Raw genomic sequence first — 25,818 nt, 5'->3', positions numbered from 1 at the left:
GAAATCCTTAAAAATGTACCCAATATTCTGTCTTCAAGAAAGATCTAGATCTAATCCTCTTGGGGGTGAGTGGAGAACAATTCACCAAAACCCATTAAGAGGAAGAAATAAAACCTTGGCTACTCATTTGGATCAGAAGCTCTCCAAGTATTACCTACTAAGTATTGCCTACCAAGATCTTGTCTGTGTAGTATTTGTGTTTATAATATATTGCTGCTTCTTTTTTTTCCTGGTGGCAATAAATTTCATGTATCACTTCTCTCAATGGTGTTATACCAAAGTGTTAAATCTCCTCATTGATTCTGTTGAGATAGAAAATAAAATATAGACTTTTAGAGCTGGAAGTCACTCAAGATTTTCCATTATTTTTCAGAGGTGGAAAAAGAGTCTCAGAGAAATGTAGTAATTTACCCACGATCAAAAGCCTTATTAGCCAAGAGCATGGGCTTTGGAGTTAGAATGGTTTTAGTACCATGTATTGGCTGAGTGATCATGGGATGACTACTTAACAATACTCTGACTCTCAGTTTCCTTATCTGGAAGAGGGGATAATAAAGTACTTAAATGTATTATTATTATTATATTATATCACTATATATTACCATCTCATATTATTCTACATTATACTATTATTTTATCATATAATAAAATTTATCAGTGTCATAAGAAGTAAATGGGGTAATGTATGTAAAGCTCTTCACACACACAGCACATAGTGATGAATCATCATTATCATCATCATCATCAACCCAATAGAACAGAGTTGAGACCTTATGTGTTTTAACTCTCTGCCACACTAAACAGTCTTCCTATGTGTACAGAGATGGGTCAAGTACACACATCTAGCTACAAAGCCCTCTTGCACCCTCCCCCCAAATCGGATCAGACAAACCTCACTGAAGGGTTTTACCAACCAAACATTTGTCAAACAATAAATAGGCAAAATGTGAGGCCTATTTACAATATTGCAGTCTGAACCTACATTTGTGTTTCTAGAACTTAAATAGATTTATGTTCTTTGGAAAAGTGACCCTCAGAAGGATGGCTATTTACAATTACTCTTAAAAAGTTGTTACTACTACAGTACCTTTCAGATGGTATCTTGATGAATGACTAACTTAGAGGGAGAGGCTGTCTAAGTAAAGTTAGAAGGTTGGGATAATTTATAATTTAAATTAATTATGAGCCCTAACGAGGTTAGCCTAACCTTCACACATAAAGATAACACCTAATGAGAAAAAGGTAACCACGGGAGTGAAAGACAAGGGAGAATATAACACGGTCTTTTTGATAAAATATAAGTCATACACACTTATTTTAGCTCCCTGGGAGGTCAGGTTAATGAAACATTTACCTGATTAATGTGATTAATGATGACGTATATGTGGAAGTAAATTGCATGGAAGGAAACGAAAGGTGTGTGTGTATTATAAAATATGAATAAGAAAGAACTCCTGAAACTATCTAAACATGGCAATTTCTTTGAAGTTCCCATTGTTTTTATGTTCTCTATTAACTCCAAAAATAAATAAACCTCAAAGAGTCGCGTGAAATCTGGCATGCAAAAGTGCTGCTATAGTAATTTTGAGAAAAGAAAACGTTACTCTGGATAGTTTTAGGAAAGTCAAAATCCCATGACTGATATTGTTCTTACACAGAGAAAGGTTTGTGCCTGTAGATTGTGCTTCTTGATTTTGGCTGCACATTGGAGTGACTTGGGGAGCTTTGAAAAGACTAATGCCTGGGTGCCACTTCCAGAGATTCTGATGTAAGTGGTTTGGGGTTTGTGCTGGGCATTAAGATATCTGAACTCTCCGCAGGTGATGCTAATGTACAGCCCGGTATGAGAACCACTGTTCTGGTGAGCTTGTTGAGAGGGAGAGGTCTAATCCTTTTTCTGTCACCACCAACTTGTACAGTTTGCCAATCAAGCTTAAATGTCAGTTGAATAAATGAAATTAAAACTGTCTCTGGAGAATGACCATTCCTTCTATGTTGCTGAGACAATTGCTAGAAGAAAAATAGACATAATATTTTTAAGGGTTCCTTCCACTCTAAAGCACTTGAAATCGAAATTTCCATACCCTCATAAGAAAAAAAAAAAAAACACCCTCTTTCCTGCACCATTTTTAGCATCAAATTTAACATTAAAATCCTATCATGAATTTTCTTATAGTTCAGTCTTTTCATCCATTTAGAAACTACTTATTGAGTACCTACCAATAAATGTAGAAGCCACGGGGCACATGATGCTAACCAAACATCCATGGTCTATTGGACAGGTAATCGAACCATTTCTACTCAGTGAGATAAATGATGTTGTCAGGGAAGTTTTCTGTGCAGTGGGAAACCATGCGAGGGACACTTCCTACAGACTGGGGAGATCTGGGAGGCTTCCTAGACAAAAATCACAAATATGCTAAAAAATAGGGGAGTAGGAGTTAGCCAAGCAAAAGGCCACTGTTGGGGAGAGCTCTGGCCAGAAGGAATAGCATGTTTGAAGGCCCAGAGGCATGCTAGCCATGGTGTATATAAAGAAGTAAAAGAAGTCCAGAGCCTTAGAGCCTACAGTACAGAAGGTGTTGTGTGTCACAGTTGGAGGGAAGTGATCTCTCAGGGAAGATAGTCAGCGACGAAGCTAGGTAAGCCAGGCCCAGATGGATCATGCAAGACCTTGAAAATATTTTAAGTTTAAGCTTTTTTATTTTCTTAGATGAAATAGCAGAAAGGCTGGTCATTTAGTTTTATGCAGGGAATACTATAACTGGATTTGAGTGTTTTGAAGATCATTGTTGCTGCAAAGTAGTGAATGTATTGAAGGGGGAAAGACTGGAGTTAGAAAGATCAGTTCAGAAGTGAAAAAGGATAGTGATCTGTCATAGAGAAATGGCAGCAGGGATGAGGAGAAATGGCCATATCTAAGAGTCAGTAAGATGATGACACTCAATGGAAGTTGATGATTGAGGGTGAAGGACATTCGAAAGTCTCAGGTTATGTGCAGGTCCCTGACCTGTCCAACCACATGGAACACAGAAGGATGTGCAGATTTGAAAGAGATTATAATAGGCTCTGTATTATATAGTAAGAGTTTGAAAGGCAGATCGGATTTCCCAAGTGGCTATATCTGTAGGCTGTTGTCCTAATGGGTCTTATGGCCCTTACAGGAAGAGACTAGATAGCAGGTGTGGTTTTAGGAATCATCAGCATGTGGAAGGTAGTCGAGGCTATGGGGTAAATGATCTTCAGCCCATACAAGTGTGCAGAGCAAGAGAGAAGAATGAGCACAGAGACACCAATATTGAAGAAATGGGCAGAGGAGAAAAACCAGAAGAGGAAATTGAGAAGAGACAGAGAAGAAGGAGGAAAATCAAGGGAGTGAGATAGAGCAGAATCAAGGAAAAAGTCTCAAGGAGGGTCTAGCCAACCATGTTGTAATGAAGAGCTAGACTCTACCTTTGATGTTTGACTCTGATGGCTTTCAAGCCCCACCATATCCCACATCTGAGCAAGCCTGTAAGAAAGCCTGGGTGCTTCCTCTTTTGGCTTCAGCAGAAAGTTCAAACCACGCCAGGTCCTGTTCACATGCACAAACCCTCCCCCAAGCCTCACCCCCTAACCACCATACAACTCCAGACCACTCTCCCTTCCCTGGTTGCTCAAGCCATTTGAAGACCAACTTGGAATTTTCCCCTTCTCTCCCCTGAAAGCCTCATTATGTGAGTAATAAACCTTTTCATACTCTCTTGGTCAATGTGTGGCATCATTACTTTCAACATCCAAACCAGACTTGGGTGGGAGAGTCCATCCTATCTCACAGGGTGACCGCGACATAAGCCAACTATTCTCACATAACATAAGGTCCAAAAAGAGTCCCTGCATTTGACAGCAGTGGGGTCCATGGCAGGCTCAGCCTTAGTGGAGAGATGGGAATAAAACCTGAGTGTCAAAGTGTGAAGGAGGGAGAAGATGGCAAGATGGAGACAGTGAATACAAACAACTCTTTCACCAAGTTTCACTGTAAAAGGGAGGGGGAAGCTGTGGTAGCTGGAGGGGGACATGGAGTCAATAAAAGGCTCTGCTTGTTTGAATTTTAACATAGGAGAGACCTGAGCACAATTAAAGAGAAGTAACCAGGCGAGAGGAAGGAAGAGGCTTCAGATGTAGGAAAGAGGAAGGTAAAGTGATTGAGAGAAATTCTCTAGAAGGGGTACAGGATCCACAGCAAAGGTGGAGGAGTTCATAATTCATTTTATTTAAAAATTTTTTTTTAAATTTATAATAAAATATGATTATTTATTAAAAGAATCCCAAAATAGAAGACAAAAAAATCTCCCTGAGTCACACCACTTGCCCAGAGTATTGACAGTTTGGTGGGTTTTTTCTAGTTAAAATAAATAAATAAATAGGGTATTTTTTTTTTTTTTAACTGAAGTATAGTTGATTTACAATGTTGGGTTAGTTTCAGGTGTATAGCACAGTGATTCAGTTATACATATACATATAATACATAAAGAATATATATATATATTCTTTTTCAGATTCTTTTCCCTTATAGGTTATTATGAAATATTGAGTGCAGTTCCCTGTGCTGTACAGTAGGTCCTTGATGGTCATAATTCATTTTAGACAGTGAGAAGGGAGAGAACATGTTTGGAGGTGTCAATTAGCTTGCACACCTGTGGGCAGACCTTTGTGCTTTAGGGAGTGAGATCATCTGCTGGAAGTTAGGGAAGAGGTGTTACGACTGGAGGAGAGGAGGTCTGAAATGGCCTTCAAGAACAGAGACAGTGTTTGTCTTCAAAACACAGAATGGTCTGGACACAGGATGGAAGGGTCACGTTACTGTCTTACTGCCATCTTGGAGTTCTGGTCTCTGCTTGGTTTGCCTATTTCGAAGGATCTGTCTAGTTTTCTTTTATCACTCTCTGCCTCCACAAATTGGCTATGATCTCCTCTTTCTAGCTCACTTCATTATTTTTTTAAACTGTTTATTCATTTATCTCATTATAAAGTCTAGAAAACTTAGCAAATATAAACAAGCAGAAAAAGAAAAGTTATATTCCCTATAAACCTACTACCTAGAGATTATGACTATTAATACTATAATCACTTCTAGCTTCTGAAGAAGAATGATAAAAACATACCTTTAATATGGAAAATAAGGATTGTGTCATTTATAATAATTATGTTCTGCTTTTATCCACTTATTGTATTGTGAATATTCTCTCGTGTCTTTAATATTCTTCTAAACATCTTTAATGGTGACAGGATATTTCATGATATACCCGTATAATTGTACGGCTCTACTATATAATGGGCATTCATTTTGTTTTATTGAATTTTTTGTTACTCTCCTTCTCAATTTTTCCCTCTGGAGAATCCATACAGTTTGGGTGATACTGACTCTACCCGTGACTTCAAGGCCAGAGTCCTTGACCCAGGCCAAAGCCATTGCATTTCCCTGTCTTCAGGAACTAGAGTCAGTGTGAGCAGTGTCGCCTTCAGATCCCGGGAAGAAGGGGCAAGGGATCCAGGGGCCAGGAGAAAGGGCCTACCTGTAGCCCATGTCCTCTCCTACGCTCCACTGTAAGGAGAAATAATGTCCATGAAAGAGGGAGCATGGAGGCTGTGTGCTCCTGAGGCCAGAGCCTAGGTCCTACTGATATCTTCACTCCTAACCCCGAAGCTGGCATAGAGCACCCACGTGAAGAAGTGCCAACTGCAGCTGTGCCCTCCCTGCATCCGCAAGTGCAATGGGACAAAGCTTAAACAGGTTGGATAGAAGAGAAAAGTCAGATGCAGCATTTATCTCTTTTCTCTTGAAACAATATTCAACAGACTTGAGAAGAAGCAGGAAGGCAATGTACTTGGCTGACATTTTGGTAGTTGTTTCCTTCTTTTAAAAAGAAATGAACAAAAAGTAATTTCTAGCATATGTATTGAACTTCATAGTTTATAAAACGCTTTCAGTACATTACCTGCTTTGGGTCTCAAAACAATACTCTTGGGTAAAAATCATTACTACTCCTCACATCAAGGAGGCAAAAACCGAGGCACGTGGATGTGAAATACATTGTTCAGGGTCATGCAAAGAACAAGTGGCAAATTTGACCATCTAGGAGGTTTTTCCACTACTCAGAGAACTGCAGAAGACTAGCATGTGCCCACTCTGTCTGGGTTAATCTCCCTGTGAACTTCTCTCAACTTCTTCTCTCCCTGCCTGCATGTCCTAGAAAGAATTTTAGGGCTCCATCTGTACAACTCTGGGTTCCAAGCAAGGAACAAGGCTGACATAGTTCGTTGGGTAAACACAAGAAGCGAGCGACAGTGATTTACTCCTGACTTGCAAACTTCTGATTACCAGTCCACTGCTGGCTATGTAAACAGGTGTAAACTAAGATTAAAACCAGTTTATGCAGTGCAGTAAATAATTTAATCTCTCCTCAGCATGGTGCTTGTGAATGTAAATGTTTAAGCCCAAACTGATGCTGATGCTGTGATGCAAGCTTCCAGTTTCTCAACCAGAAAAGAAAGCTGTGCCAGCAAATGGCCCTTGTGGGCCCCTGCTGGGGCAGGGAAGCCGGTGGAGTCAGATATGCAGATGCAGCAGAAAGCCCATCGTCATGCAGGAAGCCTCACTGTTCCCAAGGCAAAGCTCAGCCATGGGCCCAGGGGAGCTAGGAATAACGCCTCCACCCCGAATTCCTCCTGGTCCCAAGACTTTTCTCTCTCCCTCTAGTCTTCATTGCATTGTTCTGCAGACACCTGAGTTGGCTCAGGTGTGTGAAAAGGGAGGCAAGAAGAGAAGAAAAAAAGCAAGAAAACAGCAGCCTTCAGGCTGGTTGTAATGCCATTCTCACTGGAAGATGACCTGGATACTCACTACCCGTCAATGCATGCTGACGCAAATTGATCTAGACCCTATGACCATCACATGCAAATGTGTTTTCAGCTGTCAAAAACTGTTGACTATACCTGCTAGAGTCACTGAACTAGAATGCTGCTTCCTATGAATTTTTCATCAGTATTTATTCATGTTCTAATTAGCCAGGCTCTTGCCTCGGGCTGAGATCTTGAGGAGGGGACTTCCCTCTCCCCCTCCCAAATATGATCTTGGGCTTTCTTGGGAGTGAAAGGCTCTGGGCAAAGCCGGACTCAATCCATCCCATGTTGAGATGGCTGGATGTTGACTAGAGAAGGGCAAATCGGAGCCAGAGAGTAGGCTTCCTGTTCTTTCCTTTGCTCCCTTAGAGAATTCTAGCTTACAATCAAAGTTGGTATCTCCTGGAATCACTGATAATGCCATGGCTGGGATTATGTCAGCTCAAACAAAAAGTCTTTAAAAAAATGCCTACTATGATCAGGTTTTGAACTAAATCCTGGGTAAGAAATAAATCTGATTTTCTCCTTTACTGACATAATTTATGGTAGGAAAATAATAGTTACTATTTACTGAGTACAAGGAGTTTCTTCTTCTGAAAGCTTTTTGCTTGTTTTGTTTGTTCGGAAAATGTTTCTTTTTCTGAAACCATTTATTGAGCACTTAGCACAAACGGGGCACTGGGCTGAATATGTATTATCTTGTTTAATCCTCAACTGAGCACTCTGGTGAGGGCATTATCCCCAGTTTACAAAGATGAGACCCAAAGAGTTAAGTAACTTGCCTGAGGTTACTCAGCTAATAAAATGGGGAACACCTGGGATCTGAACCCCAGCGTGACTTTCTTTAAAACCCTTCCTCTTAAATGACGCAGTAAGCTTCTGTTCTTTCTGATCCACCATGCGTTCAGAAGAAAGGCTCTCTTGGTTTCCGGGTCTAGGAGTGTATACACACAAAGTCCAGGAAGAAGAAAGCAGAGAGACTATAATTACAATATTAATAGCTAATATGTATTGAGTTTTATGCTTTAAAAATAAATTTACTGACTCATGTTTTATACATACTGATTTATTTAGTTCCTACATTATTATTATTATTATTATCATCCTCATTTTACAGATGAGGAAGACTGAGGCAGAGAAAGAAGACTTCCCAGCATCACATAACGAATAAATACCTGCGCTGGGGACCATCCCGGACTGGTTCTCCCATAGCCACAACCATAAGCCTCCACCTGTCCTGATGAGGGTGCTCTGGGACAGAGCTGCATTCGGGTGATGTGTGTACCGCTTAAGAGGCTCATAACACTTACTTTCAAGGAAAATAATAATTCGGACAGAGATTCTTTTAAAAAACACCTAGATGAGACTGTGGAATCTCCTATGAGAAAGAATATCTTTACAGAAAGCATACTTGGCCAGCCTGCCTGTCATGACTGGGGAACACACCTGTGCAGGTGAAGAGAGATTATATAGAAAAACAAACACAACAAACAATGGACAACCCAGAAGGTCTTAATATTATTTCCAAAACAATGGTCTAGGATTTGCAAATGAAGGAACAGGAGCAAGGTACAAGGGTAGAGAGAACTGCAAAGACCAGGAACAATCCAACTTACTTCCTGACTTTATTCTCCGCACTTCCCATCACGTAGTAGCCCGGTTTGCATTTGTATCTGCAGATGGAGCCCACATCATGGTTGCCCTGGAGGCAGTGAGGCAGGAGCAAGTTGGCGTTCGGGATAACAGGGGGAACATCACACTCCAACTTGCAGTAGGCTTCAGGGAGAGACCAGAGCCCATCTTCAAGACAGGTCAGCCACGGGCTCAGTCCTGACTCCAAGAAAGAGAAGCACAAGATGCTCAGAACAGAGAGTCCAGAAATAAAACACTAGCAGAGAGAGCGAAGACCTGTCAACATACCGGCATTCTTGGAAAGTCACGTTATTCTTTGTGGAGCAGCTTCTCTAAAACCTCAGGTCAAATGTTTATCCTATATCTTTGTGCCCACAGAGCATCTACTGTGCTCTCTTATACAGCACAGAGGTCAGAAAGCTCTTTCATGACCTGAATGAAAGGAGGGCTACCAACCAAATCATTACCTCACTTCCTCACTACAAATAATAAAAATAGAGTAGTGACAGTATTGTGGAAAGCATTATAATAATACTAGATGACACTTTTATAGTGCTCATTATATGCCAGGCACTGCTCTAAGCATTTTACATGTATTCACTTGTGTAAACTTCAAACCTCAAACAACCCTATGAAATAGATACCATCATTATCCCCTGTTTTGCAGCTGAGGAAATTGAGTTTAGGTAACTTGCCCAAGCTAGTAAGAACAGAGGCAGGGTTTGTACTCAGGCAGTTTGGATGCAAAGTTCTGCACTTCAGCACCATACCATATGCCTCAAGGTCATTCATGGTTTCTCCAAGTGCAATCCATGGACACCCCACGGTAGCATCACCAACCCACCTCAGACCTACTAAGTCAGAATCTGTCAGCATGAGGCTCAGGAAGTTGCATTTGTAACAAGCCTGCTCAAACATTGTTAGGCACACCTAAGTCCAGGAGGTAAAGAGCAAGATGTGGGGTCTTCATCTCTTCCTAGCAGTACAGCTCATATAACTATGCTCTCATTTCTAAAACAGAACTAAAAGAACCTAACTCATAGGATGGTTGTAAACATTAAATTTAAAAATGTGAATGATAAAGGGTATCTGGATTATGAATATTATTAGAAAACTGTTAGTTGGCTTGACTCCAGAGGACATAAAGTCAAATAAAAATGGGAAAGTCTAAGTTTCTTTCATTAATGAGATCTTGAGTCAGGGCATTCTGGGACAAGGAATGGTATTGCCCTTTGGGACTTTGCTTGTGTTATCAGAAGAGGGTGATACAGCAGAGCCAAATGGGAAGGGCACTGGGGTGAAGAAAAGATCCCCAAAGTACCCCCGAAGAGAGAGAACCTGAAGAGAACTTGCATACAGCTCCTGGTTGGCCAGACAATACCTTGAAGCTTGGCTGGTGGGATACAGGAGATGGAGCAGCGTTTCAGAAAGTTTGTTCCCTCTGAGCAGGAGAAGTTTGCATAGTTCACCAAAGACAGGTCGGGGACACCACAGTCAAGGGGCATGCAGCTCACAGCCCGGTCCCAGTGCCCAGAGGAACATGTGAGCAGAATTTCCTTCTAGAAACAGAAAATTTTCTGCTGTCAAGGTGACACAAAAAGGCTTATCAAAACAGTTTCCAGGCTTTGAAAGAGTCCTGATGATTATTTGTGCAAACATTCACAACAGGCAAAATTAGTTTGTCTTTCTCCCTCTTTATGCCTTATTGTCTTAGTGTACTATCTCACACTACCCAGGTATGTTGCTAATGGAAGGCAAATGTTAGTGTAAGGGAATCTTTAAATGAAGACACTCCTCCAGGCCAACTCTTGGCTATCCTCCACGTGCTTCTCCAGATCACTCTCTACCCTTCTCCACCTTGCCTTGGGATGCTGGCTCCTGTAGATTTCATGCCTCTGACTTGTGTTTGGTTTAGCACCCAGGGCAACGCTGGCAGGAGACTGGAGAGGGAGCGAGGCAAGGGAGGTCAGGGTGCTGATTCTTGCTACTCCCTCCCTAGGGGTTGCTGTAGGTTGGCTGCACCCTTTGGCAGCGATCTCCACACACCTCCTGCACTCTCTTCCCAGGGGTTCTGCTAACTGCTCCCTATATAGTCAACTCTTCAGGCCTACAGGGGATATCACCCCTTCACCCTGGGATTCTGCACCATCTCCTTGTAATTTCCTATATCCTGCCCCCACCTTTAGAAGTGGTCCCTTTACTGAAGTCCCTCAAATTGCCCACCTTTGAGTGTGTCATCTGTTTCCTGCTGGGACCTTTACTGATAAGCCAACAGATAGTGCTACTAAACATAATTGTCTCCTCTGAGAATGGTGCTAGGCTTTAAGAACAGCTGAGACTTAATGCATATGGGGCATCTTCCAAACTTTGTAGTTAAATTTGAGAGATTCCAGCTGTTTCCCTGGGCCTGCGGTTTCTGTAGGGGAGCCCTAGAGTTCATCACCATGAAATAAACGAGGAGACATTTTTTGAACACCTAGAAGGGCCAGATTCTTTACTAGGTTTGGATAAACAAGACCCTCAAGGAGCTAATAATCTACCAGCAGAGCAAATCATAGGTTGGAGCAGTGTATCAGAAAACAATTGAAGGGGGAAAAAGGGAAAGAAGGAGAAGGAGAAAGAGAAAGAGGAAGGGAGGAAAGAAAGTAAAAAAGGAAAATGTAGGAGATATATTTTTGTTATATCCTACTTCCTTCTGTAATGATTTGAGAGAATATAATACCAAGAATGCAAATGATAAAATGAAAGAAGTAGAAAACATGGACCAAGGAGAAAGAAAATATAAATTGCTGTTAAAAAAAAATACAGTGATATAATATATGCATGCTTGTTTTGTGGTGGTGAGATAGCCCTACAGGGGCTGGAGGAGGGATTGCCCATACTTGGGTAGGAGGGAGAGGGTTTGGGGGGAGGTTCACAGGGTAGGTAACTCAGGAACTGGCCTTTGAAAGATGAGCGAGACTTCCCAGCAGCAGAGGGGAAGCAGGGAGAAGAAAGTATTCAGAGTGAGGGGAACAGGCTGAGCAGGCACTCAGAGACCTGGATGCTCATGGCTTGTTTGGGAGAAAGCACAGCTGTCATTCTAGCCAATGGGTTACCAAAAGTCAAAGGGAGAGTGGAGAGATTCTGCGGCTCAGCCAGCCATCCCAACAGGAGACCACAGTGGCACCGAAGCCAAAGGTAAAATGACTGGTGAAAGCACCTGTCACCCCTGACACCCACTCTTGGCTGGCTGCTCCTCCCTGCTTTCCAGTGTTTCCCTGTTGCCTGCCAGAAGAGCCCAATTCAAAGCCAGACACATTTTTCTGTTTAGTTTAAGTTATTGTGTCAACAAAAAGCAAATATCCCCACTGTCTTGTGATCACGAGCCAGGATCGTATAATCTGTTTAGTGGGGCCAGCCTTGGGTGACAGGAGTGGTCAGCTGGAAAGCTGTGTTTGCTGACTCCACCATTTGTTTGGCAAAAGGTGAGCTCCCACCTTCCTTCTCCCAACTCTGTCCCTGCCACACTGATCACAGCCTGGAAGACTGGCTCAAACCACAATGATCACTTAAAGAATGTCTCTCAAACTCTGCATATATTGCCTGGTTTTTCTCCTGGCTTCATTAGGTATTAACCATTTTGTCTTGAATTTGTTCCTAATTTTAATGAATTGCAAACACCATCTTTTCTTCTCTCCCCTTCTTTACCTATATCACACAAATGTATTTAGTTCCTACTTTGTTTTTGTTCTTTTTCCTCTTTCCATCTCTTTTCTAGTGTGAGTTAAGCTGAGTCAAGGGCAGGTGATAAGAGTTCTGCCTTTCTCACCAAAGCATCATAGACCAAGGAGTTGGTGCTTCAAGGTATGTTAAACCTGTCTCTCTCTATGCAGAACTTAAACCACCTGAAACCAAAGATTGTGTCTTTAAATTCTGACCATGTCTAAGCAAGTGAAATTCTTCCACAGATCCACAACCTGCTAAGCAGTCAACTGGTACAAGATGAAAACAATTCCAATCTTCCAAACCACTGATACCTGACTAACCAATCGTGATTCCACTCTTCCCTCATCATAACTCATCTTTCTCATCTTCTTCTCAAGCATCATTACCTTTTGCCTAATGCATCCTGTCTCTATCTCATATTGTGCTCATGTTTTCTAATGGTTGATTTCAATTTTCAAGTTCCTCTGTAGAGTATTGAAAGCTCTCTAAAGGAAAAATGGAAAATAAAATTCTTAGTTGAGAATACATTATCACGCTCATCATAATGGCAGCTTTGCAGAGAGCTAGGTGCCTACCATTTTGCTAGAAGCTGATAAATTATGTCTAGTCAGTCATCAAAATAACTCAGTGACTGAATTGGGCGACTGGGATTGACATGTATACGCTGATGTGTATAAAATTGATGACTGATTAAAAAAAAAATAACCCAGTGACATAAATCCTTCTGATTTAATTATTTTACAAATGTGGAAACAAACTGAAAGTGGTTAGTTTCTTTTGTGTGTTTGTCTTTACCTAAATTACACACCTAGTAAACAGTGGAGTCAAAATTTCATTCCAGGTCTGTCTCTCAAACCACACTCTTCATTAATATATTCTACTACCTTCAGATCACCTTGAAATCTTCAAGTGGTGCATGGTAGCTTGTAGAAATTTGGAAAACTCAGTTAAAGCTAGAATCATGATATAATCCCCACCTCAGTAACAGAAGGAAGAAAATCAGATGCTTTCCTCCAGTCTTCTTGTAAGGAGGGCTGGCGGGGGCAGGGAAGGGGGGAGGTGTGGGGCAGTCAGACAATGAACCACAAACAAGCTGATTGCAAACTATCTTGCCTGCAAATTGTGGACAGGTCTAAACTGCAGCATTCCCATTTTGAAGCCAAAAGTGGGGGGTCATAATTTCTGATAGGAAGATAAAAAAGCAAGGGAGAAGGATGGAATAAGTGTTCCTATCTACTGCCCACCTGGAGAGAAATTGACACCCTAGTTAATGGAAACTGCACCTGTTCTTATATATACCTTGCGTTTCTATAAAGCCATGCTTCTCCTTGCTTGTTAGATTCCTCATTTTTCCTTTCAGATGATTTAAAAACACGTGCCTTTCCCCCATCCAGCCAGGGGGAGGAACATGCCTACTGTCCCTCCCCAGGGGCTTGGTCCTGATGACCATGGGTTTCCAACTCACCTGCATGGGCCTGAGGTACTGCCCACTGCTGGCCTGAAGGGCAAACCCCCTTTGACAGGTGATAGAGCACTTCATGTGACCTGGGCCACCAGAGGTACAGTTCACCACTTCCGCGTGATCAAGCAGCAATGGCACACAGCTGCCCTGCTCCCCACAGGGCCGATGGACACAGCTGGAGATGACAGAAACAGAAGTATCTTAAACTGACTCAGAACTGATAGGCAGCAGCAAAGGCTTTGCATCTCCCTCTGGGAAGTGCCTCTAAACCAAAGAGAACATTGTTTCTCCAAAACCTGCATTAAATTCATCACTTCCTTCTATGTGACCTGGAACCATGCAACATAAAATGAATAAGAACAATATCATCTACGAAACGATTATGAACTGGCTTTCTATGGCTCTTCCAGGAGGACAAAATGATGGTGGAACAGGTGGGAAGCGTGTCTCAAGAGCTCTGGATGGCATCAGAAATGAATAGATCAGAGGAGAATCCTTGAAATATTTCATAACCAGTACTCTGGGCCCCAAACAATCAGAACAGACACAGGACAAAGGTCAGGAGTGAATCCTGGAGGCTCCTGGTTGTGTCAGGCATTAAACTTTCTGTTGTTCGATCACAGGTTTGTCGCAGGGAGCCCTGTGGGAAGGGCCTGGTTGTTTGAGATGGCAGAAAAAGCAACATTTATTTACTGATTGGCATGGAATTATTTTTGACCACTGAATATCAGCACCGGCTAATCAGAAATTGAGCCCATGGCAGAAAGAAGAAACTCACACATATCAGATCCCTGCCACATGCCTGATGTGGTTCTAGATGCTTCCAGGACATTATCTCAGCAGAGGAGAACTGCCTTCCAGATCTCAAGGGCTAGTCAACTGGGAACAGGAGGGATAGTTAACTCCCCAGGGTTTGGGGAGACTCTGCTGGGACCATAACAGCAGCACGGTTGGAACAGAGATGGACCTAGAGATTGTCATACTGAGTGATGTAAGTCAGGCAGAGAAAGACAAGTATCATATGATATCGCTTATATGTGGAATCTAAAAAAAGAGTACAAATGAACTTACCTACAAAACAGAAATAGAGTTACAGATGTAGAAAACAAATTAATGGTTACCAGTGGGTAAGGTGGGGGAGGGATAAATTGGGAGATTGGGATTGACATATACACATCACTATATATAAAATAGATAACTAGCAAGGACCTACTGTATAGCAAAGGGAACTCTACTCAGTGCTCTATAATGGACTATATGGGAAAAGAATCTAAAAAAGAGTGGATATATATATATATATATGTATAACTGATTCACTTTGCAGTACACCTGAAACCAACACAACATTGTAAATCAACTATACCAAAAAAAGAGTGGAGGGGCATGCAACAGAGCCAAAAGAGGGTTACCCTCTTATCAAGGCAGAACAACAGAGATTAGAATTTAGAGCAACTGCCCCCAGGCTGTGTGAATTTGAATCCTGGATTCACCATTTACTACTACCTGTATGATTTGGTTATTTATTCCCCAGTATTTCAGCTCCTTCCCCCATAAGATGGTGATAATAATGGTGCATATCCCACAGGGTTGTTATTGTTCCTGGGTTAATTCTCTCTACTGCTCCACTGCAAATGGCCCAAGTCCCACCTTCAGTGGCCTGTTTTTTATGAACCAGCCACATGTTTTAGTTTTCCCACTTCTGTACTTTTGCTCAATTTGTTGTGTTTTCTAAAAGGCTTTCCTTCTCCAAGAAGCCCCTCCAGATATCTTCCTCCCTCGAATCTCCCAGGGAAATTTAAAAAATAACTCTTCTAACACTTCTTTTACTCTATCTTGTAGTATAGTCATGTATGCATTTGATTGTTCTTCAGTTAATTTATCCATCCTCTGATCCACAAGGCAATTAGTATCTGTCTCCTAAATGCTGTTGAATCTCCCGACTAGATTATGATATTCTTGAAGACAAACTGACTCCTACCCACTTTTGTATTCACCATACACCTCATTGTAGGAGTTACAAGTGTCTGCTGAATTAAATTTGTTCATATCATAGACATCAAAGTAAGTCAATGGCTATCAAAATGGTAAATTTGTTAAATTTTATAGTGATAGGTGGGGATATGAAATACAAAAATATCATTATCAAACAATGATGGAGGATGGGAGGGAGATGCAAGAGGGAGGAGATATGGGGATATATGTATATGTATAGCTGATTCACTTTGTTATAAAGCAGAAACTAACACACCACTGTAAAGCAATTATACCCCAATAAAGACGTTAAAAAGAAAAAAAAAATGTTCCAACCATCTTGCCCTACTTATTCATTCATTCATTCATTCATTCATTCATAAACGTTTACTGAGCACTTAGCATTGGCAAGGCATCGGTCTTAGTACTGGGGATAAAATAAGTATGCCCTTAAAGAACTCATAGTCTAGTGGTGTAGAACAACAAGATATTTTCTTATATTTTCTTGCTCACGATGTTTTTGCCAGTGATACTAAATATTAGTTAAAATGACTTCTGTGAGTCTCGTCATCATTAATTTGTTCTATTTGCCCTTGAATTGTGTTAGCGGCCAACGACCTTATCAAGGAGCTGGGCAACAATATAAGAAAGTGGAAAATAGGGGCTTCCTTGGTGGCGCAGTGGTTAAGAATCCGCCTGCCAATGCAGGGGAAACGGGTTTGATCCCTGGTCCGGGAAGATCCCACATGCCAAAGAGCAACTAAGCCGCGTGTGCCACAACTACTGACCCTGCACTCTAGAGCCTGCAAGCCACAACTACTGAAGCCCACGCGCCTAAAGCCTGTGCTCTGCAACAAAAGAAGCCACCGCAACGAGAAGCCTGCGCACCAGCGAAGAGTAGCCCCCGCTTGCAGCAAATAGATAAAGCCCGCGCGCAGCAACGAAGACGCAGCGCAGCCAAAAATAAGTAAGTAAATAAATAAATAAAAAAGAAAGTGAAAAATAAAATGTCAATGAATTGAACATACTGCCTTGAAATAATTGAGAATTGCTTTAAAAAGCACTAGTCCAGAATATGGATTTGATTCGAATATGCTAAAGTTGCTGCCCCTGATCTTGTACCCACTGGGGTTTAAGTTACACGTCAGGGATTTAAGTTATATGTCAGTGACATTCTCATCTCTTTTACCTATGCTTATTAGGTATAGGATGGAGGAATTGGAGTTGAGTGGTATGAAGGAAACTTTTTTACTCGTTTAAGCTCTGATTATTCTCTGCGAAGGTGTAGTATTCCCTCAGAATCACTCCAGGGAGCCTGATGAAGGGAGGAATATATGAATTGCGGGGCGATGGTTGTTAATTGTCAGCATGGATTCTCCAAATCCAATGCTGCTAATTAGGTATGCAATACAGGAAATAAACCTTTGTCTCCAAGTCTTTATTCAGCCTAGCTGGATAAGGAATCTGAAACCTGACGGTCCTTCATGGAATGAGATCAGAACACCTCGTTAGTGATGCTAAAGAACTTCAAGTTCCATAGATACTACATGCCCTTGATGTACACAAAACGTAATATTTCTTCAGCGTGTTAAGCAGAGAAGACTGGAAAACAGAGAGTCATTAACAGTTCTGGTTCATGTCAGCTCACTGCCAAGAAATTAATGTGAAATAATAGCACGTGCTATTTTCCAGTGACTCCGTCCAATTCATCCATGTCATCACTGAGGACAAATACGTGCTGAGATAAGACACAAAACAAATACTCTGAATGAGCCTCCTTCCATCAAGATGGTGTTCCATTAACTACTGTTGCTATGACTACCAGTATGAAAAGTCCATCCAGCCTTGGCAGCAAGGGAGGAAGAATGAGACAGGGGATGATAGAAAAGAGGGAAAGTGGCATGAAATAAGACCAAGACAAAAAAAAAAAAAAAACAAACTATCAAACCCAGACCTGTTTATGAAGTGAGAAATGGTTTTAGGGCAGCTGCTGCAAATTCTTTCACTAGCTTATATTTCCATTTGCTTCCTTTTTAAGGAATTTGTTTTATGAGAGTGGTGTTTGTCAGGTCGTTAGCTTCTGATGGCATCTGTTACCAACTGCAGACTTCTCTCCTTTGCACCCCATCCCCAAACCCCTTTTTGTGTTTCTCTTCCACTACAAATACTGCTTCTCTGAGTGAAGTTTCTGTGTTCTCCGTTTTCCCATGCTCCTGATACATTCTTCTTTCTGGCTACTGTTACTTTAAGCCACAATATCATAATGATAATGCTGATAGTAAACATAATTAGTCTTAAAACTTTTCAAAAGCTTTCTTCTTATGGTCTTTGGACAAATGTTAATGAAAGTGGCAGCAGTGAAGCCTTACAATGCCCCAGAGAGATGGGAAGTTAGGTATTTATCATGGTTTGACATACAAGGAAGCTAAAGCTGTTTGAAGACTGGCTGGAGGCTTCACAGCGAGTCAGAGGAAAATCCTCAGGCTGGATCTCAGAGCCCTCACTCTCAGGGCCAGCCTAGACCACCAGGCCGTCTCCCTGGCGATGAGGTGGATCTCCCGTTGCTTTCTTCTCCATTCAGGAGCTAGCATCATTGGCCAGGATGAGCCTAGAAGCTCCTCAGCAGGGTAGTCAGGGGGGAAAGGGTAGAATATTAAATGGTTGGTCTCAGTTTTGAGCAGTTTTCTTTTAAATGAGAGCAAATCAAATTGGCAATTTTTGTCCAGCTGCCATTGTCTGCATGATGCCCTGCTAAGTGTGTTTCTTACTTTGGCAACCACTTCTCACCCTTCCACCCATCTTTTTCCAGACCTTTCCCCACACCCCATCACAATGTGTTCTCAGGTAAGGCTATGATGCAGCCAGTCAGATGTGATTCACAGGTATTTCCATTTTAACAGGAGACAAAGTTTGAAGGCAAAGGAATGAGTTTTTCATGATAGAATTTTAAGTCAGTAGGCCCTTAGAGGTCACATTATGTAGATGGTCACCTTACCCATCATTCTAGCTTTGCTCTTTGTCTCTCCACTTCCCCAATAAGCCTCTACTCTCTCTCTTCTTGTCCTCACTTCCGGAAGCCTTTATGTTCGAGGGTTTTAAAAAATGCTTTCAGTAGAGAAATCCCTTTTCAAAATGTATGTTATCCCTGGGCTATCTTCTTGCATATAACCTGCTCGTGGGCACCCAGGCACACTCCTAGCACCGTCCTACCAAAATGATGTGTGCGCTTCCTTTTCGTTTGGGCCTCTGCGTGATGCCTTGGGAAATCTCTGTTGGCAGAGTTCCATAAAAGAATGGCCCTCATCTGCCACAAGGCAGACTTTGTCAACCATAGTTGTATATTTGACTCACTTAGAGGCAGCATTTAAAAAATATAGATACCCAGGCTCTGATCCCTGGAGATTTTGATTCTGTAGGCTTGTGGTGGGATCCTCACAGCTGTGATTTTATTTTAAGTTTCAAAGTTTTTGATGCTCACCAGGAGTGAAACCCAGCACCATAAAGATCTGGGTATGTGTAACCTGAAAGATATGTCAACAAATTCCATAGGCCAAGACTATAAAATAACAAATGCTGATTCCAGAAGGAGAAACTCGTTCCACTGTTTCATCATTATGCTTTAATGTTTTCAGCACAAATTATCACGTGGGAGTCATAAGACAGATCAAAAGTATAAAACATTTCCCCCATTCTGAAGAATCTTTCAATACGGCTGAAGAGAGAAAATAATTAAATCATGTGGTACCGATTATAAATCCACGGCTGTTCCAGAGAAAGTTTTATCATTGGATATGATTTGACCTCAATAAATTAATAGGATTTGGAAAGGCAAAAGAGATATGCCAGAAAGATACCTCCAATGCTTTCCAGATAGAACACAAAGTAGCACTCTAAAAACCTAGACAAAATCACCATTTCCTCTCCCTGTCACTGAGAACTGAAGAAAATTCAGTAGGGGCAGGGCTCTTAAATTCTGACTAACAAATTTAAAGAACCTATACGGAAAAGAGTCAACATCGATATTTGACGATAGACTTAGAGGCAAGTCCCCCAAATCTTCCCCTACCTTTCAGTGATTGGTGAGGAACAGAGTAAGGCTAACATCAGAAAGCAGACATCATTCTCAGCAGAGACAGCAGACAGACTCACTAACAAACCTACCATGAGCTGTGCCCCAGGGCATGCCAAATCAGGCACATTTAAAAATTTTCCATTGCTTGAGGCCACTAGAGTGAAGCTGGCTTCACTTCCAGCCAAGGTCCACATTTGGGAAGCTGGGTAGTTCCTAAGGAATAGGTGAAGTCCTGGCTGTTCTGTCCACAGCTTGCTCACAGCTTTGGTGTAAGGTTCCCCTGAGGGTCTGTGCCACCCTGGAGGAATTGCAGAAGGCTATGACACTAGTCCACTATTCAGAATCAATAGTGAAACCTTATTTCTCCCATGTAAGAGCTGATGGAAGTTATGCACTAAAGACCCCATTTCTTGCATGTGACAGATGGAGGGTGAGGAAGACCTTTAAAAATGATCTTAGAGGAACCACAGTTTGTTAAAACTAAAATGGACCTTAAAGATAATTCAACCCTAATTCCTCATTTTAGAGATGAGGAAATTGAGCCCAAAAGAAATTATGGGATACTCCAGAACTTCCTACCACACTCAGACTACAATAACAAAGAAATATTTAATTAAGCTTTAGATTAAACTCAAAATCAGGTTGACATCAGCTCATGAACTTTTCTAAAGTCAACGTCCCACCCTCCCTCAGGCATCCAACTTGATATCTGGAATCTAGATTAGTTTAGGAGAAACTTTCTGGCATCTGTATCATACTTTTTGAGAAATAGCATGGTGTGATGGAGAAAGTAGTAGATCAAGGCCAATGTGACTTGGGTTCAGGTCTTGGCCTGTCCCTGCTTAGTTCTATGACATTGGGTAAGTCTCTTAACCACTCTGGCCTTTTGTCTGCAAATTTGTAAAATGATGGGGTTAAACTGGGTTCTCTCAAGGGTTCCTTCCAGTTTTAACATGGTATTTAATTTTCTAGATGAGGTGATGGTGCTACTGGGGTGGGAGTACAGAAAACCCATGAATGGGCAGGATGTGGTAGAGAACCCAAAAAAAAGATTTGCTCACAATCTTTCTTTCCTAGTGTTAAGTTTTTGCTTAATGTCCCAACATGTAAGTTGTTTAGTTAAACAAAATATTGCAATTCATTTATCCAAGAAGTGCTACCATTGACCAAAGAGCAATCCCAGTGGTTTCCGTAGAAACAACTCTTTGAAGGTTACATAGTAAAAGAGGATCAGATTTCTCTCCATTCCTCCACTTTGTTTTACCGATTCTTATGGAAGTAAGAGGGTATGGGCTAAGAAGAAATGTATGCTCTGGGTTTGTCAGCAGACGGAAGTAATAGGTACAGAAAGTAGAGTGGATTGGAAGAGATGGAGTCCTCATTAATCTTCCCACCACCAACAGCAAAACCAAATAATAATAATAATATCCATCCTTAGAGAGCTTTGCTGTTTCTCCAAACAAATACAAAAACATATGGCCTCCATTCTGGCTCCCCATTCTACTTCCTCCTCACTACTGGCTCCATCTTTGCTTTGTAGGACAAGAACCAGATTAAATGTCAAGTACATTTCCATCAGCCTTCTTGGGCAGAACGAAGCTGGTACTTCGAGGGGTTTTACTGAAAGGTCATACTGACTAAGAAGGGAAAATTAATTCAAATTCTTCTCCTCTGAAGAGTTTCATCTGATAGAAACAGAGGAATCTCAGTAATAATTCTGATTTTTCCATCACATGACAAAGAAATGAATTACTGCCCTAAGCAGACTTCTCCTTCCTTCCTGTATCCTGGGAAAGTGGAGGTTTTCTCTGCCCCTCTATTGAAGTCTTTGCCCCTAAGTTGGCCCCTGAAAACACCTCTGTCAGGAGATGGCCATCTCTTCCTCGAATGTGACCTATTCAGAAGTACAGAACTGGACTCTGGTGGCCCCAGGACTAGTAATTTGCTTCACTCATTTCTATTTCTGGGCACGGTTTTTACCATGCCTGATTGTAACACTAGAAGTCCCATCCAAATGCCCCCTCTTCCTCTAAAGAAAAACAGATTTACATCACACAGCCAAAAGCACTCCCTTTCAAAATCCCTGTCTCACCAAGTTTCAGAACTGACGATTTTAATGTAGATTATAAAATATGTGGAACACCAAAGAAAGAGTCAAAACAATTTCTGGCTCACCGGCAGAGAATGTGCGCCCTAGCACAGCACCAAGGAAACATAATCACTCATCAGAAACAACAATAAAAACAAATATTATGTCTATATAGAATATATATAATAAACTTCTTTTCCAGTTTGCGAAGGCAGTAACCATTTCCACGTGAGGCATTTCCTAATGAGGAGTGATCACTGGAGCCCCCAAATGACCACACTGCTGACTCCCCCTACCCACCCCACTATTCATCCCGGGGCACCAATTAAACTATTAATTCAGGAGTGACAATTCCCCAGCCATATTCATAGGCCAAGGCTGGGGAATTGTGAAACAGGTGGAGTTAACTGAGGGAACAACATAATCCTGAGAATAAAGTTTAATGGGCATGGGGAGGTGGGGGTGGTGGTGTGATGAACTGGGAGATTGGTATACACTAATATGTATAAAATAGATAACTAATAAAAAATATGCTTGCAAAAAAAAAACCAAACAGTTTCATGGGCATGAGCTTCCATCTGCGGCATTCCTAGAACAGTACTTACAAGGCAGGAAGAAAGGGTAGCATGGCTTCTGTGTGGCTATATACAAGCTACGCGTTAACCGACGTCTTGAGGAGTCGCAAGCCAGCACCTTGAATGAGCCCCAAGTTCACATATAGAAGTAGAATATAAAACACATGTTGGGCCCCTCTGGGACTCTCTCTCCCCCTTGGCTTCCTTTCCCCATAAAGTTTCTGGACTCCCCAACAGAAGCTTCACATTGTTCCCATCATCTCGTAATTCAGGAATTTATCAGTCCTTGGTTGACATCAGATTTGGAATATTACTCTCTTCTGTCCTTTTGTTCTTCCTAGCATTCCCAAGCCTTGCAACATCAATGGCTCATTTGCTTATGGAGAAATGAAGGCCCAAAGGAGGGAAGGGACCATCCTAAAATCGTATGGTGAGACTAGGTGATGCGGCCAAATGTGAGAGGCAGGGGTCTGGACATCGGGCTTGCTGCCATTCTAATCGCCAGGCTTCCTCTGTCTCCACAGTTATGGCTACACAGAACCAGACATGGCCTGAGAGTCCTTGCAACCAGAACTTAGGGTCAAATCCGTCAACAGTGTCTGTCTATTTGGCAGGCTGGCAAGATGACAGAACCCTGGAAATACTGGCTTGTTTTTATTTTTTGTGCTTTCTCCACCAGCTGCCATTAATACAGACCATAAGCACAGGGCCAGCCCTGAGAAAAATTGGGAAGCAGGCGATATTTTAAACTCATTTCTCTTTTCAGCACCACTTTTCCCACTTCTCATACTCCCCCAAACTTCCAGTTACCTACACTAGATTGCATTTCAGCAGGGCTCTGGTATACTTTTGAATTGGCAAGGTCCATAAGAGAATACTTCTGGCATAAACAGTTGATAATGACTTAAGACATTTCTATTTCTATTAAGTGGTTATTGACTACTTTAAAGAGACTGCTGGAGATGATCAGGACTTGAACAAAATAATTCCTAATTGTGGACTTTCAGACGCTGTGATAAGGCATTGGGAATTAGTGTTGTGAAGTCACTGTTTTGAAACCAGCCTTAGTGGTAGACTCCAACCCCAAGTCTTCCTAAGCTGTCTGTGCCTGTAGCCCTGAAATCTGAAACCTGAAAGCTGCCACCCAACTGGTTCTAAGAATGTATCCCACCATCTCAGACAACGTAATATTTTAATAAAGGAACCATCTCAGACAACGTAATATTTTAATAAAGGCTATTTCTAGAGTAGTCTAGCCGTGTCCCAATAAACACCTAAATGAGACCATGCCCATGACCTTTCCATTTTTCCTCTATAACCCCATGAGAGTAAACAGTTGAAAAGACTCAAAGAGCTCACTGTGCCTCCCAAAGCAGATCTGTCTTTCACCAGGCCATCCATCATCAGCCAGGAGAACCAGAATCCTCGCCAGTGGATTCTCCTCCTTCCCTCTTATTTTATGGACAAATCATTCTGAGAAAAGGAAGTTGAGCAAGAAACCTAGGGAACAATTGAGCAGCTATAATTCTTTTCTTGCTTAAGAAGCAAAAACAGATTCAATGTTAATTTGCTAAACTGCTTTGGGGAAGAAGATAATCAAATGAATAGAAATGCAATACATATTTCATTTCTATAGGGCCTTTCCCAGCAGCAAGAGAGAACACTTCCCATCATCCTGGAACATTAAAAGGAAACCCTACGCTAAATATAAAAGATGAAGAGCCAAAGGATAAATAGATGCTTTAACCTGTAGCCCCTAGCACAAGAAAGGAAGAAACCCTTTACTTTGTGAGGCTATCAAAAGGGAGGTGATTGGAATGTTTTACATAGGACTGAGTAGGGAACAGAGAAGCCTGGCAAGGTATAGGGGCCCAATCCAGGAAGAGAAGGAAGGGAAAGTGTTGGCATTTTAAACCTGAGCTCCAAATAATTGAAGCACAATAGGAATTGGTAAAGCAGCAGCAATGAGGGTTCCAGGGAATAATGAAGCATGAAGCAGAATGACGGATAATAGAGATGGAATGATCCTATTACCAAGACCAGGCTCACAAACTGATTACAGCAGGGATGGAATGCCAAGGCACTGAGCTGTGCTCTGGCTGCATGCCCCTGGACTCAGGCTCAGAGGCCTTATAATCTAGCCCCAGCTCTACTAGTAATCTATGGTGCAACCAAGAAGAAACATTTTTACACCTGAGGAGTCCCAACATCTTCCAAATGGAAAACACAGCCACTTGCTCCCAGAAATTCTCTGGGGGTTATAAAAGTCATAGAAGTGAATTCTATGGAAAAGGTGTTTTCCTTTCTACCACATCCCTCCACTCCCCAACCAGAATCCCATGTCTACAGTGAATTCTCCATGGACAATGGAGGGTGACCCAGAAATCCTCTATACTTGACTTACTGATGAAGGCACTATCTTGGTCAGCAGATCCACCTTTTCAAGATTAGCTTTCTAAGGCTAAAGACATCTTTTGTGTCACAGCAGAGCGATGTCATTCAAAGGGGAGATCTGAAGAGGCAAGGCAGCTGAGGGGAGCCAGCCTGAGATAGCATTAACCCTGCGTGTTACCAAAGTTCATAAATCGCAAATGGAAAGATATGAGTTATTTGGTGGTAGCTGACTGTTGGCTTTTCTCCTTGAATTATTTATTTTTTACAGTCCCTGCTTCAGGAAACAGAATCTGAAGAACAGAGGTTCCACAGAGAAAACAAAAGTGACTAAACTAATATACATGTACACAAATTTGCAGGTCTCTGTGCATCCTGAGGCACTTCAAACCAAATCAGCTACACACTATTCTTTGATTACTCATTTTTTAAAATAAATTTATTTATTTATTTATTTTTGGCCACGTTGGGTCTTCGTTGTTGTGCGCGGGCTTTCTCTAGTTGTGGCGAGTGGGGGCTACTCTTTGTTGTGGTGTGTGGGCTTCTCATTGCGGTGGCTTCTCTTGTTGTGGAGCATGGGCTCTAGGCGCTCTGGCTTCAGTAGTTGTGGAGCACAGGCTCAGTAGTTGTGGTGCACGAGCCCAGTTGCTCCAAGGCATGTGGGATCTTCCCTGACCAGGGATCGAACCCGTGTCCTCTTCATTGGCAGGCAGATTCTTAATCACTGCGCCACCAGGGAAGTCCCTACTCATTTTTAATTACCTGATTCTTTTCTTTACACAAGCATGATTAACAAAACATGGCAGGTATGTTAATTATGTCAGGCATTATGTCAAGTATAAAAGAGGTGGAGGCTGAACTCTCACTGATGTCCACAGTAACAGCCTAATAGTAAATGTTTTTAACGCAAAAGATAAATTCTGCTTAAGAGCTGTGGCCTTGAATATAGAATCATACGAAAGCACAATGTGTGTGTTCATTATTTCCTCTTGACTCAGACTTTATGTGCTCATGCTCAGTTTGCTTTAAGTAAAGA

At 41.7% G+C, this 25,818-nt stretch overlaps 1 protein-coding gene across 1 annotated transcript in view; it reads right to left on the bottom strand.

The window, feature by feature from the left end:
• Positions 1 to 25,818, bottom strand: part of PAPPA2 (pappalysin 2) — a 320,327-nt gene that overhangs the window by 65,670 nt on the left and 228,839 nt on the right. The window contains exons 14-16 of the mRNA XM_007165366.2: positions 13,688 to 13,859; positions 9,896 to 10,073; positions 8,499 to 8,712 (exon numbers count right to left, since the gene is read on the bottom strand). Of these exons, the coding sequence (XP_007165428.1) occupies positions 8,499 to 8,712; positions 9,896 to 10,073; positions 13,688 to 13,859 (564 nt within the window). The remainder of the gene's footprint in view (positions 1 to 8,498; positions 8,713 to 9,895; positions 10,074 to 13,687; positions 13,860 to 25,818) is intronic.

This window comes from Balaenoptera acutorostrata, chromosome 1 (genome assembly GCF_949987535.1).
Source record: "Balaenoptera acutorostrata chromosome 1, mBalAcu1.1, whole genome shotgun sequence".
Lineage (NCBI taxonomy): Eukaryota > Metazoa > Chordata > Mammalia > Artiodactyla > Balaenopteridae > Balaenoptera > Balaenoptera acutorostrata.
This window is presented reverse-complemented; position numbering and strand designations above follow the sequence as displayed.